The sequence below is a fragment of the Gymnoscopelus braueri genome (assembly GCF_963280865.1).
Source record: "Gymnoscopelus braueri genome assembly, chromosome: 1".
Taxonomy (NCBI): Eukaryota; Metazoa; Chordata; class Actinopteri; order Myctophiformes; family Myctophidae; genus Gymnoscopelus; species Gymnoscopelus braueri.
In genome coordinates, this window is record NC_137603.1 from 55,547,251 (window position 1) to 55,564,505 (window position 17,255).

The window sequence follows — 17,255 nt, forward strand, 5'->3', positions numbered from 1 at the left end:
ACCCCGATTTTACGACATGAAGAACCAGAATACGACCAAAGAAAGAGTTTCGCCGCCTCGCCTCGCTGCCTGTCAAGACACACGCACGCACGCACGCACGCACGCACGCACACACGCACGCATGCACACGCCTCTCTCTCTCTCACTCTCACTCTCACTCTCTCTCACACACACGCGCCCAACTGTGTCTGACTCTTTCATAATCCGTTATGGTACAATCTTTGTCAGTCACGTAGGCTTGTAGCCTACATGAATGACATATTATGATACCAATCACATCGCCATGAATGGAATACGTTTGTATATTTATTTACCCCATACCGAGCATTGCGCGTTCGAGTTACACTAAAGCAGTCATGTAGGCTATATTCCCCATGAGACTCGGGCGGTCTGCAGACTGCAGTGATCCCGTGCCACCACCCACGTTATAAGAGATTGGAGCGTCAGGTTTATATCCTTAACCCAGCCAGGTTGTAGCCTATATAACTCTCTATGACATAACTCCATACCATAGGACAAGCTACTGTAAGTTTGTAGACCTCACTGTCCATGAAAAGATGGTCGACGCAAAAGCGCTCGTGTATTTTGAAAATAGCAGATCTACAAGCTCACAATGCGTCGCCTTGTGAGCTTGTAGATCTGCTATTTTCAATGCAGCCAGATCTGCAATCTTATCTGAATGACTGTTAAAGCAGTTTGTTTAAATTACTTTATAAAATGTTATATTTTCACAGGGATTATTTTATAGTGTAGATATACATTTTGGAGTGGATATATGTGTCCAGATGCCTGTCAGACAGTCAGACAATGTTGCTCTGCAGGTCTAGGATGGAACAAACGGGCGCAGCCAAAGTCAACAACTGGTCTCTACCAGACGTGAGATCTCAGCCTACGGTAGGATGAAGCCAACGTCAGGATATATTGATAAATGCCGAAAGGTGCGGTGATCTCGCCGTACGCCCATTATTTGGGCTGCACCGCGTTGATAAATGAGGGCCATTGGCTGTGTGGAGTAGAAGAAGGTGCTACAGTAAATGTACTCTTAGGTGTTCATGAATTGTCTAACCTAGTTATATGGCTATAGAGTGTTAATAACTGCACACATTGGTTTCAAATTGGGATTCCTTTTGCCTGATTGCATTTCTGCATGTGTCAAACATTGATACAGCATTTATATACTCTGTAGTTTGTCATATTTTGCTTTGATTATTTCAAGAAGGAAGTCCTAAATATGAAGCCACCAGAGGTAATGTTTTATTAAATGAATTAACCACTTGGACCATTCCTATTCTGGAGTTAACATTTAGCAGAACATAACAGATATACAAGCTCACAACCCATTGCAACGCGATGCGTTGTGAGCTTGTAGATCGCCAATTTCTGGTTAAGATATCTAGTGTAGTCCATAAGAATACGGTCAACTAAGTATGGTGGTTCAAAAACATTCACACAGTTAAATTCTCAGACTTGGTTCATGCATGTTGTACCTCTGCTCACATATATTGGTCTGTGTTTACTACAGTTCTGTGCCCAGATCCTTGATGTATACCCTTATATTATGACTCTGTTTTGCCCTATTTTCTTTTACATTTTGGATGCAGCTGAGCTCCTTCCAACAGCTGGAGGAGATGGAGAGACTGCACAAGGCCATTGGTTAGGACCTTTTTACTGTCTATGGTGAGGACACACACACACACACACACACACACACACACACACACACACACACACACACACACACACACACACACACACACACACACACACACACACACACACACACACACACACACACACACACACACACACACACACACACTCAAATGTTTTCAGTACTACTTTCCTCCAGTACCCATGCAGTCACATCTAACGACATGTCTTAAGCCCTACTGTATGTACCTAGCCGAACTACAAGCTCACAACAAAGTTACTTCGGGATATGTTTTGAACTTGTAGATTCACTATTTTGGAAATTAGCTTTTAGAAGTTACTTTAGAAATTTGCCCTGAATAGGAATGCCAGGGTTAATGTGGTTTAAAAAGTATGGGCTATTAAACGTACACGCATTTTAATGTAAACAGTGTGTTTGTGTTGGGTGTGTTAGCATCCGTCCAGAGGTGAGCGAGGAGGCTCTGTGCAGCACCAAGGACGTGCAGAAGCAAGTGGAGGAGAAGTACAAGGTGCTGGAGAACAAGATGAAGAACGCAGAGACTGAGAGAGAGAAGGAGCTCAAAGCTTCTCAGCAGAAACTCAACGCGGCCAAAGCTGATGCTTTCAATAAGAAGCTCAAGGAGAAACAGCAGGTATGCAGATTTCTGGTGTCTTCATGTTGCCTGCCAGTGAGACAATGTCATAAAGTTAAGTTAAAAGGTGTTGTAGGACTGTTTCTAGGTAGTTTGCCTTTAGCAGCAAAAAATAAGCACTAAGCACTCATAGAAAACAGTTTATTTGGTATTAGTAAATAAAAATACAAATTTGCAGTGATAATAACACATGTCATAGAGGCTATGTTGCACAGATTTTAATACAGGTGGGTCTTGAGATTTTGACTTGCACTTTGGTGTGCCATGGGCACAAAATGTTTGAAAACCACTGGTCTAAAGAATAATGCCATTTCTGTGCATAGTTTGCTGTATGTTGAAGAATGATGTAAACATTGGAGTAAAGCAGACCTATTTTGTGGGGTAAACAATTACAAATACCATATTTTCCATATCAAAATCTACAGTATGCGATATGACCCTAATTTCTATCTTTGGGGCAAAAAACCTGCTTTTAAGAGTGGACAGGCCACAGTGCCACGTCTTACCCGTCTTCTATCATCTCATCCTGTCTTCTGTCCATGTGTGGGCACATCCATGCATATAGGTGGCCCTGGAGTTGGAGGAACTGCGAAGAGAGCAGGCTGGTTATGAGATCAACAGATCCAGGCAGTGGATGACGCCATGAAAGCCATTAAGGAATAGATAGCTAGTATGTCCACCACAGTGGCCCAGAACAAGGTAAAGTATATACTAGTTTAGTAGTTGGGTGAGGGAATGAAGATTTTGACTGTGACAGATGCAGTTTCTGTATGTTTTAGTGTGTCTATGTGTGTCAGGAGAGAGAAACCATTCATTTGTTTTATCATCTACAATTTCTCAAATGGGTGTATGCAGCAAAATATAACACTGTTTTCTTCCTAGGCTAGAGTCACTCACACATAAACAGAGGGAGTACGTTAAAAAAAAGTCTGAATGAATGATTTAGGGAAGTGCAAATGCACACGCTTGGACAGATAATTGTCTGTGTTATACCAGGAGTCAGTTACAGTACAAGAGGGACTACTTTTACGTTGACGTCTTAACACCTCTGCAAGAATTTATACACACATTTTGTTTCCAGGAGACAAATTGGCATCTGAAAATAAGATAACTGATATTGTAATGTTGTAAAATCTGAAATATTAATGTGAATGTTAAATGCCTACAGTAATCTTTCATAGTTTAAAAAAGAAATGTCTATGTCTGAAGTCTCTGAATCTCAATGTTTTCTGAATGAACATTGTGAAGCTGGTGTTTACTTCAGGTTCAGTGGAGTGTCTGGATAAGCTCCAAGTGAACAGCTGTGTGAACATGCAGAGTACCACAGAGGTACCTTCAGGAGGACAAACACATCCAGTGTAGACGGGCGTTCCATCACAGACACTTTATCATGGGTCTGAGAAGAGCTGCTCTAGCTGAACCAACGCAAAGTGAAGGTAATGATTCAAAGACAGACGTTTCATGTAATGAAACGTATCTGTTTCCCTTTGGTATCAATTTCCTTCTCCAATATTATCAAGGGGTAATATTCCTGACTAGTCCTTTACTGCCCCCAAGTGGCACAGTAGTAGAATAAATAATAATAATTTGGTCCCCACTCCTTGGGGTGTTTTTTACCATTGTATATTTGCACATACTTGAAATTTGTCCTCTGCATTTTATCCATCCTTGGAGCAGTGAGCAGCCGTTGGTGTAAAGTGCTCGGTGAGCAGTTAGGGGTTAAGCGTCTTGCTCAGTTTGCCACTTAGACACATTGCTGACAGTTGGAATCAAACCTGGGACCTTCGCCTTCCCAGGCGTGCTCTCTAACCATCTAACCATTCAGCTATGGTGCCAGGTGCTGAGTGTAAATGCCTTGTGGCATCTTATTTTGCAGTAGCAATAACTCACAATGGACCTCTCCAGGGAAGAAGCACACACAGGATGTACAGAATGTAGTTGATTGGGTGGATGGATTTTAGTTTGACAATGGACAAGAATGTACAACAAATTTATTTTGGTGGCCAAACAGTCCAATGCAAGAGAAGCGATACAGTGCATAGAATATATAGTAATATAGATGCCAATAAATACATAATAATCAATGTAGGTACAGTAATAGACATTAGAGTCAATTCAGTGTTATTAGACAGCATAGAGGAGAGAGACAGGAACGCTGTACACAGTAAAATACTGTGTTAATTTATCAATTTGTAACACCCAGATTGTACAAATGGAACTTGTCCATTTGAGTTAAATTAACACTGAGGATTTTGCTGTGTAGAAGAAACAAAGAGGGGATGACATTCAGCACAGGCCATGGGTCAGATTAAAACTCACAACTGTTTAAGTTTAAATATCACAGCCCCAACATCAAGGCACTTTACTCATTTAACCTTGACAGAGGGCATGTAGAAACATTTATCCACTTTGCTGAATAGTTGACTTATCAGTGGTTTCTCTCTTTTTCTCAAATGAACAAGAAACCCTGCCACTGAATTTCAGAAATCAACTGATGCTTATCCTAGCACTACTAATCGTATCTTGGAACTGACCACTTTGGTCCTACAGAATAACTACTTCCTTTTCAAACGACTTCTACTTACAGAGGGTGGGCTGTGCGATAGGTAGCAACATGGCCCCATAGCTGGCTAATGTATAGCTGTATATGGGGACATTTTAGAAAACATTTGTATTGTGCCCAGAAAATATATGTTGATGTCAAATTCTATGAACGATTTACAAAGAATATTTTTATCATCTTCTCAGGCAGTCGGCAAGACGTACACATGTTCCATGAATACCTCAACAGCTCCACTTCACCGTGGCTGCAGACATGAAGGAAATCAGCTTCTTGGACATCAAGGTAGTCAAGGATAACAACATTCTAACCACCAATCTGTTCCGTAATCCCACTCCTCCAGTGATTCCTCACTTACTCCCCACTGGGTAAGGAAATCAACAACACACTGCTTAAACACTGGCACAGCATCAGTTCTGACAACACTCTCAAGCCTATTTTCCCCAACCCCCTACAAGTAGTATACAAACGAGCACCAGTGGCGTTCCCAGGAATTACATTTAGGGCAGGCGAGATCCCAGTACTCGGGAAAAAATCTCGGGGGGAAATCTCGGGGAAAACAAGTTAACAACAACACTACAGTGTAGTGTTGTAACTACAGTTTAGTGTTGTTGTTAACTTGTAGTGACTACACTGACTACAAAACAGAAAAACGTAAAAAAAAAACATTTGCAAGTATAATCAATAAATCAATTATTCAGCAGTGGTCTCTTCATGTTGTAGTTTAGTAATGAATGGCTCAAGCTGCTCTCAGAGTCCCTTTTATGCCAGGTGAGTACAGGTGATGGCCCAGACCCCCACCCCTGGCACTCCTGGCACCCCATGAAGACAAAGGCACACATTTGCATCACTATAGGCGAGGGTCGCTCTGCTTAATGGATACTATACGGTGGTGATTAGCTGCCTGCCTGCGTGAATGGACGAGGAGGCGTGCTAATGGGCCGACGGCCGGTGTAGGTTGGATTTTTTTCACTGCCTGTTTTTCAGTCAGTCTTTTACTTTATTTTCTAGGGGAGGCGAGATTTTAGTTGGGCAGGCGGCCGCCTGCCCTGCCTCTATGGTGGGTACGCCACTGACGAGCACCCAACATCAGGTCCATACTGGTCAGGTCAGAACACAACCCTCCCGGACCCTGAACCTTTTTAGACAATTCAGTGCTTTCTTATGACTTCTGATGAATAGCAATCACAACAACATTGAAAGATTTCTATTAGAGAATGATTCTATTAGACTCCATTCACATCATTATTGTTCTGTTACACAGTAAAATCCTTGGTGTTCATTCATCTCTGAGAGTTTAAAAATCTTCATCAGAATCATGTTATGGTCTTATTACCTCCCTATTTTCTTGTCAAATTGAAAAACAAACTATTGTATTACAATGTACATTTTGGAATGCAACTCTTCATCTCTAGTCAGTCTGTCTAAGTTATGTGATTTATTTGTTGTTTTCTCTAGTTCATCGACACGGTGGTCAACATTAACATCACATCTGTGTGTCTCTCTGCCTGCATGTCAATACACTTTAGTCCCCTTGTAACAAGGAATGTAAACAAGCTCTTAGAAAGAACACTAAAGGTGTTTACACTGAGAGTGTGACAAATAAATCAGAATCAAGCTATTAATCAAATAGGTTGATGCTTTTATTCACGGTGGAAAAATGAACCTTGTTTAGAAAGATAATTGCACCACTTCAAGTTCTGTGTGGATATAGCCATGACACAAACAGCTGTTTAGATTCATGCAAATGAATGTTTATGGACATTAAGAAGGAGTCTAAAAGCCTATAGAAGTCGTACTGATCCTTACACTGACATTTTTAGTTTGAAGGGTGACACTAGAGGCAAAGCCATGGGGTCACCAAAGTCAGAATCTGCCTGTTGGCTTATGATATATCTGTGTGAAATGTTTATATTTGGCCTGAGTGTGGTGCTAGAGGATAGTTCATGGGTCACTCAGTCAGTCAGGGTTCATTCAACAGAGTTACAGGAAAATAAAATGAATAAATAGATTCACAGTTTATATTATAGTGTACATTTCGCTTAAGATTGCTATAAAAGTAATTGTTCTGGCATTTTCAAACAAATAGTTCAGACTTCAATATTGGTTGAGACTGGGAGGTTGGGGTTCCTGGCCGAGTCATACTCGAGTCAGACTACTTTCTTTACTTACTTGTGTAACTGTACCAATCAAAGTTTCTTCCTATTATCAGTGGTTTGTGTGTGTTGTAACAATCAAAGTTTCTTCCTTGCAGGGTGTATTGCGGTTTTTCATGGCCACCAAGCTGAGTAAAATAAGAAGTCCCAGGCTGGACAAGCGCTACGTGCCGGCAGAACTCCAGAGCCGGACCAGCGGTTACCTTCCCCACACCGTCATAGTGAGTGTTTTGTTGAACTGTTCTATGTGACTCGTAGAAACGCATCTATTCACATGAGGAGCGCAGTGTGACCCTGCGGATCCAAGCGGATACACAGGCGTAGTGTCGCTCCCTGTGTCACAAGCCCTTAAGGACATGATATTTGACATAATATCACATCACCCCCATCCCTCACACCTCCTCCCTCTCCTGTCCTTTTCTTTCACTTTAATATGCTTGAACTGTTCCTACCTAAACTGCTGTATATAGAAGATACTGTGAAGTTGTTTACATAAAGTAATGTGGCAGCTACAAAAAAAAGCTGTTGGTGTATATGTCACAGGGTGAATGGAGAACCAGGTAGATTGAAGACAGAGCGCTCGTTTTTAGGCACAGGGCTTCGGGGCGAGGCGGGGCTTTTAGCGAGGCTCGCGAGGAGGAGGAGGAGAAGGAGGACGCTGCGAGGCGGGGGTTTATTACGTGAGGCTCGTGAGGAGGAGCTCCTCCTCGCGAAATAAACCGTCCTCCTTCTCCTCCGAGGAGGAGGAGAAGGAGAACGCGGAGAGGCGGGGCTTTGATGTGCCGACGCGGACCTGTCTTTTGTTGTTCCCCCCCACATAGCAACCAGGAAGCTACGCTAGGGGAACGCTGAACACGCGTGCACACGCACACGCTTGTCCACGACGGAGGCGCGCCGGCTTAGTGGAGCTTGAGGCCGAGGAAGCGCACCCTCGCGCCTCCAGGCGCGAGTGCCCGCGCTGACCGGCCGATGCTCTACTAGTCGACTCAGCGCCGTTTGAGTTGTAAACCGATAGGGACAGAATAGTTCTTTTCATGGATCAGTGTGTGTGTGTGTGTGTGTGTGTGTGTGTGTGTGTGTGTCAGGGAGAAAGTAAAACAAAAGCCAGAACACAATAAAAGTATCTTAACAGTCCTGCTTTCAATAAACCAAAAAAAGCATGAGCGCGTGTGTCTGCGCTTGTGTGTGTGTGTGTGTGTGTGTGACTGTGTGTGTGGTCGCAGCCATATACATGTTTGTGCACAAGCCTGGCTTGTGGCTCCCTCTAGTGTTGCTTCTACAGAATTGCTGGGTGGGTGGTAAAAACGAACGTGCCTTCTTCAATCTACCTGGTTCTCCATTCACCCTGTAACATATATAATATACCAAGATCATATTCCTGTGTCGTGTATGTTCTCTTTTTTAGCTTTTTTTGCACTCTTTCTTTTTATTAGCGTTATTATTCTTATTCTTATTACCTATGCTGCTGCATTGTCTGAAGGAAGCCGAACAAAAATCTGTTTTACTCTTATGTACCTGTGTACAAGATGTAACAATAAAGCACAACCTTGAACCTTGACCTTGGGTGTTGCTTTCCAAAAAGCTTTTTGGCAAGCGACACCGTGGTACTACAGAGTATAAACCAGGCTTTATGTTCCTCTATAGGGCTGGGTGACCAGGGCTCTGCTTCCAGCCAGACTCATTACCAGCTACGTGATGGGCCTGCACTTGTCCATGCTGCACGCTACGTCAAGAATCAGAAATAGGGTTTCATCATCTCAGAGCAGCAGTGACCACGAGGGGACCAAACCATGGGAAAGAATCGTCCAGCTTGTATCTTCATGGACCCAGAGCATTAATAGAGAGATGTGAAGAAGAGCTCAAATTCACTTAACTGGGTTTTAGGATTATTTAATTGTGTGTGTGTGTGTGTGTGTGTGTGTGTGTGTGTGTGTGTGTGTGTGTGTGTGTGTGTGTGTGTGTGTGTGTGTGTGTGTGTGTGTGTGTGTGTGTGTGTGTGTGTGTGTGTGTGTGTGTGTGTGTGTGTGTGTGTGTGTGTGTGTGTGACACACAGAGACACAAACACTGGAGCTGTTCATTGATAGGAATTATTTTTCGTAGATTTTTGGAACTGAACTTTCTGAAAAGTAATCAAGCTGTTAACAAGATTAAATTGAATGAAAAATGTTGTAAACTGGTCATGGCACCATACTTGATGGCCAATGGTACCTTTCATAATCTGTATTAATTTGTCTCTTTGTGGGAGCAATGTTTGTTGTCTTACAAAGTATTCACATAACCACAGTTTGCAGCCTTACCATTAACCACATGAAACCTAGTTTCCCCATTCTGTGTATGTCATAATAGGCAAATATTTGCCTATTATGACATACACAGAATAAGGCCTCAATGAGATGAACATTGGTATCCTGCCAACTTAAGTTTCAACCAGAAACATAAAATCTAAATCATGGGAAATAATAAAATGATCAATTAGAAAATACCTGCTAGTAATAGACCTTAAACACATTCACAAACACATTAGATATACCAGTCCACGTAAGAGCAGTGAACAAGGAAAGACTGCTTTCATTCATTATTCTCCACACAAATGGAACAAACTTCAGGACTCTCTGAAACTGGTGCGATTGGTCTCAATAGAGACATTTAGGGTGCTTCTTGAGGACACACTACATAGTGACTGCACCTGTTTCATGTAACACTATATTTATTTGCATCTGTGACGTTGTAATATGATTCAAATGTTTGTTATTCTTCATTATGTATGTGTTTTATATGCTGTTATCAGGACATCCTTGAAAAGGAGAGCTTGCTCTCAATGGGCTTCCCTGAATAAATAAAGGAGAAAAAAAATAAAAATAATTACACAGGCATGCATTTAAATTGAATTTCTTAAACAAATGTCATCAGTTACTATATCAGATGGGCCCCTCATTTCATTTGCCTGGTATGTCTAATGTTTGGACTATGTGTAATAACAGGAATGCTAGAGGTGAGTGGTGTTGCGGGCTTTGTACACCAGGTGGGGCTATCTTGCAGAGTCTAACTTATTACCTGTCCATGACGTAATTTCCCCCCGTGTCACGTGCTGTTTGATAGAAGGTCAACCAGAGATGGAACAAGCTCAGTCTCTGTTACATTTCCACCGGGGAGACAATAGGTGACGATGATGTTAAGGAATCACCTAGTATTAGAATTACAGGCTTGCCGTTTGCCTTGCTGTTAAAGCAGGACAGCTTTGCCTTTGAAGGAGCTTCACGCTGGATGTGCTCAGAGACTGAGCACTGATTATCAGCCTGAAGCTGCGTGGAGCTTCAGAGAGTGGGCGGGGTCTATGGTCTGGAACCAGGCTACAGAGAGCTAGCATTAGCATTAGGATTGGTGATAGTCTAGGCTTGTTTTCCCTACAGAATGTAGCCCTGAAGGATGAGCCGCTCGATGGAAACCTCCAGCTCAGAGACCTCCCTCGAGACCTTATGGTTCAATAGACCATATTCACACGGCGGCCATGTTTCTATGAAGTCAATGAAAGTAGCCACCCCGGGTGGCGGCACTTTCAATGTTAAATTCCGGCCGCCGTGTGAATATGGTCTATTGGTTTCCTTTCTGATTGCGTAGCGTCGGGACAGCAATTTTCCAACCCGGATCAGATCAGAGGATTGGATCTTATGAGCCTAGGAAGAACCCGATGCAGTCTCTGGTAAGTCTAGTCTTTCTAGTAGAAATGTAGTGTCCTGGTTGTAGCCAGTAGATGTAGGTATATATCTATAGGTATATATTATAACTATGGTTGTAGCCTAGCAGCTAAAGTATGTTGAGTGAGATTCCTTTTGGAAAGGAGCGCTGCTCTTGTGATCTTCATCTGTCAGACTGACGACAACACACCTGGTAATATACGATCTGACGTTGAATCGTTGGCACAAAGCCAGGTGAAGCCTGCCCCATTTACCATTGTTTCAGACAAGCTATATGTGTTAATATATCAGGATATCAGGGGGAGATTTGATTTGAGACTAGTAATGGTTGATCGGTTTGAACGTTGTAATAACGTCCATGTGAGTGCCTGGTATGGACATGATGCATATTCAAGGCGCTCCTCAGCGCAAAGCCGCGCGTTACGGTGACGCCGTCATATGTGGAGTGTTTTGTCACAAGTGATTTATTTTGGGTGCTTTAACAGTGTGCTGAGTGCTCTCTCTCTCGCCATGTTAACAAGTTAACTCTGGACTCTCAGTGAGTCTGGTTCATATGTTTCTGTGTGTGGAGGTCAGGTGAGCCGAGCGTTTATATGGGTGCTTTAACGATGCGGTCCAGACCAGTCCAGAGTTGCCGCTGGCCGCAGCCCACCAGGCCGGCTGGCTGCCGCTCACCCCGGCGCCGCTCTTACTCACGCCCCCCCCCTGTAATAATAACGCTGCATGCGAGCGCTATGGATATAATATCATCAACGGCGCTCCGCAGCTAAAAGAAAGCCGCTGCATCGACGACGTTGTCATATTGAGTGTTTTGGGTGCTTATGTGTGCTGAGTGCTCTCTCGCCATGTTAACAACCGTGAGTTTGTTGTTTTAAACTTAAACTGACTTAGCCTTCAGTTGATAAAAGACTGACCGATGACCGTCTTGATCCAAGGCTAGTCTGTACAGTGAATGTATGAGTGAGTGCAGGCTAGCCTTCCTATAACGTAACATCAACAGGAGAGGAATTTTCCCTTTTTAAAGAGAGAGTGGTTGGCCCTTAAAAGGGCCGTTGTGTTGTCACTGCAATCGAGTCCCTATATCGCCGCGGCAAGAGGAGGAGCCGCCTCCTCCTCTTCCTTGTCCTTCTCCTCCTCCTGGATGGTTTCGAGGATGTCGAGGTGGAGCCAGAGAGGGATTTGGTCGAGGGCATAAGCTCGCTTGACCGATTCAGTGACTTGAAAGATGGCCTCAAGACGCTTCTCCCGCCGCCGCCTCCTCTGACTCAAGGAGCCAGAGTTGGACTTGGTGAGAGCAAGCTTCTTGATGATCTTGGAAGGACGCATGTCGACGAGCGACTGGCGAGCAGGCGGTTTCCCCATCTCTGATGCTAACGGTCTAGTACAGTACCAGTGCAGCAGGAACGGTCTGACGCTGAACGACAACCGTTGCGTTGTTATAGCGCAGCGCGCGCGAGCATATGCAAATGTGGTGTGGCGCTCCCACGATATGATTGGCTGACGCCGTTTTCATTAAAACGAGACGTTCTTGTTTTGATATTAGAAGAAGGCTTAAACTTAGAGTTGAATTGAATCAAGTCATTTTTACAAATGGATTCCCAGATTGTAGCATTAATTTGCTAATGCTAACATTAGAATGTATTCAGCTTTAAACTGAACCTTTCTATGATATAGAAAGGGTTCTTGTTTGTAAACATTAGTGGATGTTATGTTATGTAATAACCCCCGCCACCAACGCAATGCAAGCATCTGCCCATTTAAATATCAATTGTTAGCTAGCTAATGGCTAACGTGTTCACATGTAGTTGATTTAATACACAATCTATCATAGAGAACATGGTGTTAAATAAATGTCCTTCAGAACACAGTAACATTATTTAAATGGACTGATATGAAACGCTGATTGGCGGATCTACAAGCAGATCTACAAGCTCGAACTTATATATCTGCTATTTTCAAATGGCCTAAATGTAGGCTGAAGTGGTGGTTAATGTATGTTTTATAATAAAAATAAAAATCTACAAAGTAACTGAGTAACAAAAGTTTTAAAATAAATGTAGTGGAGTAAAAGTACAACATTTGGAATCCGAGTTGTAATTGAGTAGTAATGGAGTAAAAGTATTGGAAACACTCAAGTAAAGTACAAATACCTCAATTGTACTTGAGTACGGTACTTAAGTAAATGTACTTAGTTACTTTCCACCACTATAGACTACACACCGAGCAGCAGCAGCTATAGTGCCTGCCACATATGACTCATTGTCAACATGTTTACAAATGTATGTGTATTGTCTAGTAAACTATTCTAACTTCAGGTTCAGTCAGTCTGGGACCGAGACCCTCCACTTTCTAGGCAAAGCCCTGCTATATTATTTTTCATCTTTTGGTTCCAGTCCATGGCAGTTACTTTTGTGCACATTTTACCCAATAATCTGCATCCACCAAGAGATATTACTACTGTATGATGCACTACTTTTACATGGTTAATGGTTAATGCTGGTTAACTGTACATTAACGCTATCATCCATAGTTTAGGCTTGTCATGTATGAGTTCACATTACTAAAAGTTATGGATTGCAGCTTTAACACTGAGCCTTCTACATATTTGGCTGTAACTTTAAGCAAACGTATGCCAAAAGTATGCCATCTAGTACAAAGACAGTGGTAACGACACTAAAGTGATCTACACAGTGAAAGTCACCAAGGATGAAGAATGACATATTAAAAGGCATTTGGTTCATGTTTGGCATTTTAAAGGCTTTTTTAAATGCAACACCTTATGAAATGTATTTAAATTGTATTTAAGGGTAAGTCTAACCGTTACAAGGGAGCAGCTTACTCTGAGGGAGCATTGGCTCCAAATTGTGCCATTAAATAAATCCATCCAGAATGCATCTTGTCATATTTTAACCATTACAATGATGATTGTTTTCTACAGTTCCAGGTATGTGTCCATACTTCCAGCCCTTCTATCAGCCCAATGAGTGTGGTAAAGCCCTGTGTGTGTGCGACCAGATATGATGGAACTGGATGAGCTGTACGAGTTTCCTGACTTTTCTCGAGAACCCACCATGTACCTGGCCCTGCGAAACCTCATTCTGGCCTCCTGGCACAGGGATTGTACGGTACAGTATAGATGAAGTAATGACGTCCAATTATTTTATATTTTCCCGGGAAAGCATCTGTGTAATTTTACCGTTGGCTATTAAAAAATAGCAGATATACAAGCTCACAGCGCGTCACATTTTTGAAAACTCTTGAAGTGTGAGAACGATGTTTGCTTCCTTTGCATGTAACCTGCTCTCTGTAGCCTTGAAGTGACCACTGGCACCCAATATGTCTGAAATCACAGCAGCAACAAATGAAAATAAAATGTTTCAGGAGAAACTTACCCTTGAAACAGTGAATAACGCTTGAACCCCCTTTGTTTCGTTCAATCCACTCATTCAGGAGGTGCTGACTCCCCAGAAGTGTGCTCCACATGTCATCGTCCATGGCTTTGTGCGTGTGCGCTGTGTGCAGGAGCTGGACCAGGTGCTTCGCTTCATGACCAGGAAGGGCCTCATTAACACTGGAGTGCTGGCAGTCAAACAGCCTCTCCTGCCTGAGAAATACCGCTCTGTGAGTGTTGACTCCCTTCTTCTTTTTCCTTCTTTAGAGTAGCCAATGACTTTTACCCTCTTTTCTACCCAATTTAGTCGTTATGCCAATTAATTCCTCCCACTGCTTGTCACTGCTGTTTTTACCATAGACATATAAAGGTAGACGCCTCCTCTGGCTCTGAAGCGTCGGCATCTCGGACGCACTTCCGCTTCCTCTATGCTTCCGGGGGGCAGCTGGAAATTTCCGTGTGCGTCACAGAAGGGGGCGTTCAGTAGGCCAATCAGACGCAGGTGGGGGCGGGACAACTAGATTCTGACAAGTCCTGGAAAAGACGCGCTGTGGTTGGCCAGTAGTCAACACGCTGTGATTGGCCAGTGCCCGTTCCCCCCGGAAATATGGTGGCCACTAGGGATGGGTATTGGCAACAATCTCACGATACGATACGTATCACGATACTTGGGTCACGATACGATTATATTGCGATACGCATCACGATACTTGGGTCGTATCACGATATTGCGATATATTGCGATATATTGCGATATATTGTGATATATTGCGATATATTGCGATATATTGCGATATATATACATAAATCACAACTACATATTGTTTATATATACACTACATATTGAGTAGCTGCAGATCTGTGATAGGTTCTTTGAATGTTTTTCATAAAGCCTGTATCTGAAAAAGCAAAAAAAAAAAAAAAAAAGTTTTTTTTATTTTTTATTTTTTTATCGCGATATCGATACTGGAGTATCGATACAGTATCGCGAAATAAAATATCGCGATATATCGTGATATCGATAATATTGCCCATCCCTAGTGGCCACCATACCAAGCATGTCGCTCCAATGAAATGCAGAGGCCAATGAGGTATCTAGGTTTCTATATCTATGGTTTTTACCCTACTGGCTCGCCTACCAGTGAGCAGCCCACACCGGGAGGACGTATAGCCATTGTCCTACTCCTCCCACTCAACATTACCCGCTGACAGGAACCGCCCCCAGCCTGTAGGATTAGGTACAGTGACAAATATTACCCTCCCCACACGGTTCGTATAGAAACTCGGCCAAGCCGGATGCAACACGGTGGATTCGAACCCCTAGACTCCGGGGTGGTGGGAAGGTACTTTACCTTCATCGCTGCACCACCTGAGTGCTTTTCACCTCGACTCATTCAAGAAGTCATCTGACAGATGTTGAGGTTTAAATATCTTGCTTTGAAGCATCTCAGCGATGGTAAAGTCTCTTGCTTTGACACTTAAACCACTTTTAGGTCAAATACCGTGAAGTATCTCTGTAAATTTGTCCCTCTAGTATGGCCCCTGGTTGTAGTGGAATATTTTGCCTGTCTTTACAGAAAAATGTGATTATGATCGGAGCGAGGGCATCAGGACTGGCTGCTGCACGGCAACTGCAGAACTTAGGCATGCAGGTTAGGCTAGACCATCAAACTAAAGTATCTTAGTCGGGGAAACTCCCCCCTGTCAGGTGACAAGAAGGTCAGTTGGCTCTCATGCATTGAAGGAGGCATGAGCTCGGCCCTGGGCTCCCTAGGCTGTGGGGGGAGTGTAGGATCACTTAGAAAATTGAGTGCAGGATCACTTAGAAAATTGGCACCGGGTGAAAAAGGGTTACAAAATCGTGGGATAAAAGAAATTTAGTAAAAAAATAAAGTATCTTAGTAAACTATCTTCCAGTACATTGGCAGATGGCAGCAATTTTCCCTAATCCTGTGCAATATGAATGATGTTCCAGGTGGTGGTGCTCAAAGCAAGGGACAGAATTGGAGGCCGAGTGTGGGATGAAAAATCTCTAGGCCTCACTGTGGGTAGAGGAGCTCAGATTGTCAATGGCTGTGTAAACAACCCCATCGCTCTGATGTGTGAGCAGGTGAGACTATTTTTTTAACTTATGTGCGAAATCCTTTGAATAAAGTTTAACTTTACCCACCTACAGTAAGTGCTGGAGTTCAATTAAATTAATAAACACTAGAAAGGTTTCTAAAGATATATCTCAGTCTGAACGCAGTAACCTGCTCTAATACAGCACAAGTGAAACTTGTAGGAATGTACAGGAACGAAGCAATATATGAAGATGTATCTCGCTGCATTCCAGAAAATGGGTTCACAAGGTCCTATATGCAGTGTCAATTTGAGTCACAAAATGTATTTGAAAATATTGATCATTGTCTTTGCATCACTCAGTGGATTAGGGCATAAACACATCTCTGACTTGCTTCTACATTTTGAACCCTCAATAAGTCTCATGTCATTTAGGACCGGCCTATTAACTGTTCCCATATGTCAGTGTTTTCTACTTATGACACGTAGTTCGTACAAACTTCCGCCAATAATGACAACTTTTAATTTTAGGCTAAAACTGTTCTGTTCGGTTACTTGTGACTGGACTTTTGTGACTTTGGACTTGGAGGTTTTATGACCCAGCTTTGAACTTTTAACAATTAGAGCACACATTTTATAAATGAATAAGTAATAAAAACAGTAACTCATGAGTATCTATTGTGTACCAGAAGCATTGTGTAGGCTACAATTAAAATCAACTTAACTAAATCAGTGATCTCACTACGATCACCAGTGGAGGGGAAATTACATAATGTGAATTTACAGTATATTTTGGAATGATGCATGATTTTTCACAACCGAGATTTTGGAGTGAATGAGGAATACTTAAGATTGACTTATATTTACTGTAAGTGACTTGAAACCAATGAACACTAACATACTCTCACTAAGTAATATGAGTGCATATATAAATAATGCTATAGTACTTGTTAGTCAGTAGGCATATGCAATGCCAGTTGGTACCACAGGGTGGTGCACTGCTTCTTTTTGTTATGCTGTTTCTCAGTGTGTACAATATACCTGACATCACTTCTAATATTACCCAGTAGTATGTTGGCGGGCAGAGTA

The 17,255-nt window shown here is 42.6% G+C and overlaps 1 protein-coding gene across 1 annotated transcript; it reads left to right on the forward strand.

The window, feature by feature from the left end:
* The first annotated feature begins 10,609 nt into the window (after positions 1-10,609).
* LOC308074914 (lysine-specific histone demethylase 2-like) lies at positions 10,610-16,397 on the forward strand. Its single transcript, XM_080414442.1, has 4 exons — positions 10,610-10,719; positions 13,653-13,839; positions 14,237-14,335; positions 16,081-16,397. Exons 2-4 carry the CDS (start codon positions 13,732-13,734, stop codon positions 16,231-16,233), a joined length of 360 nt encoding a protein of 119 aa, XP_080270568.1. The 5' UTR covers positions 10,610-10,719; positions 13,653-13,731; the 3' UTR covers positions 16,234-16,397.
* The last annotated feature ends 858 nt before the right edge of the window (positions 16,398-17,255 follow it).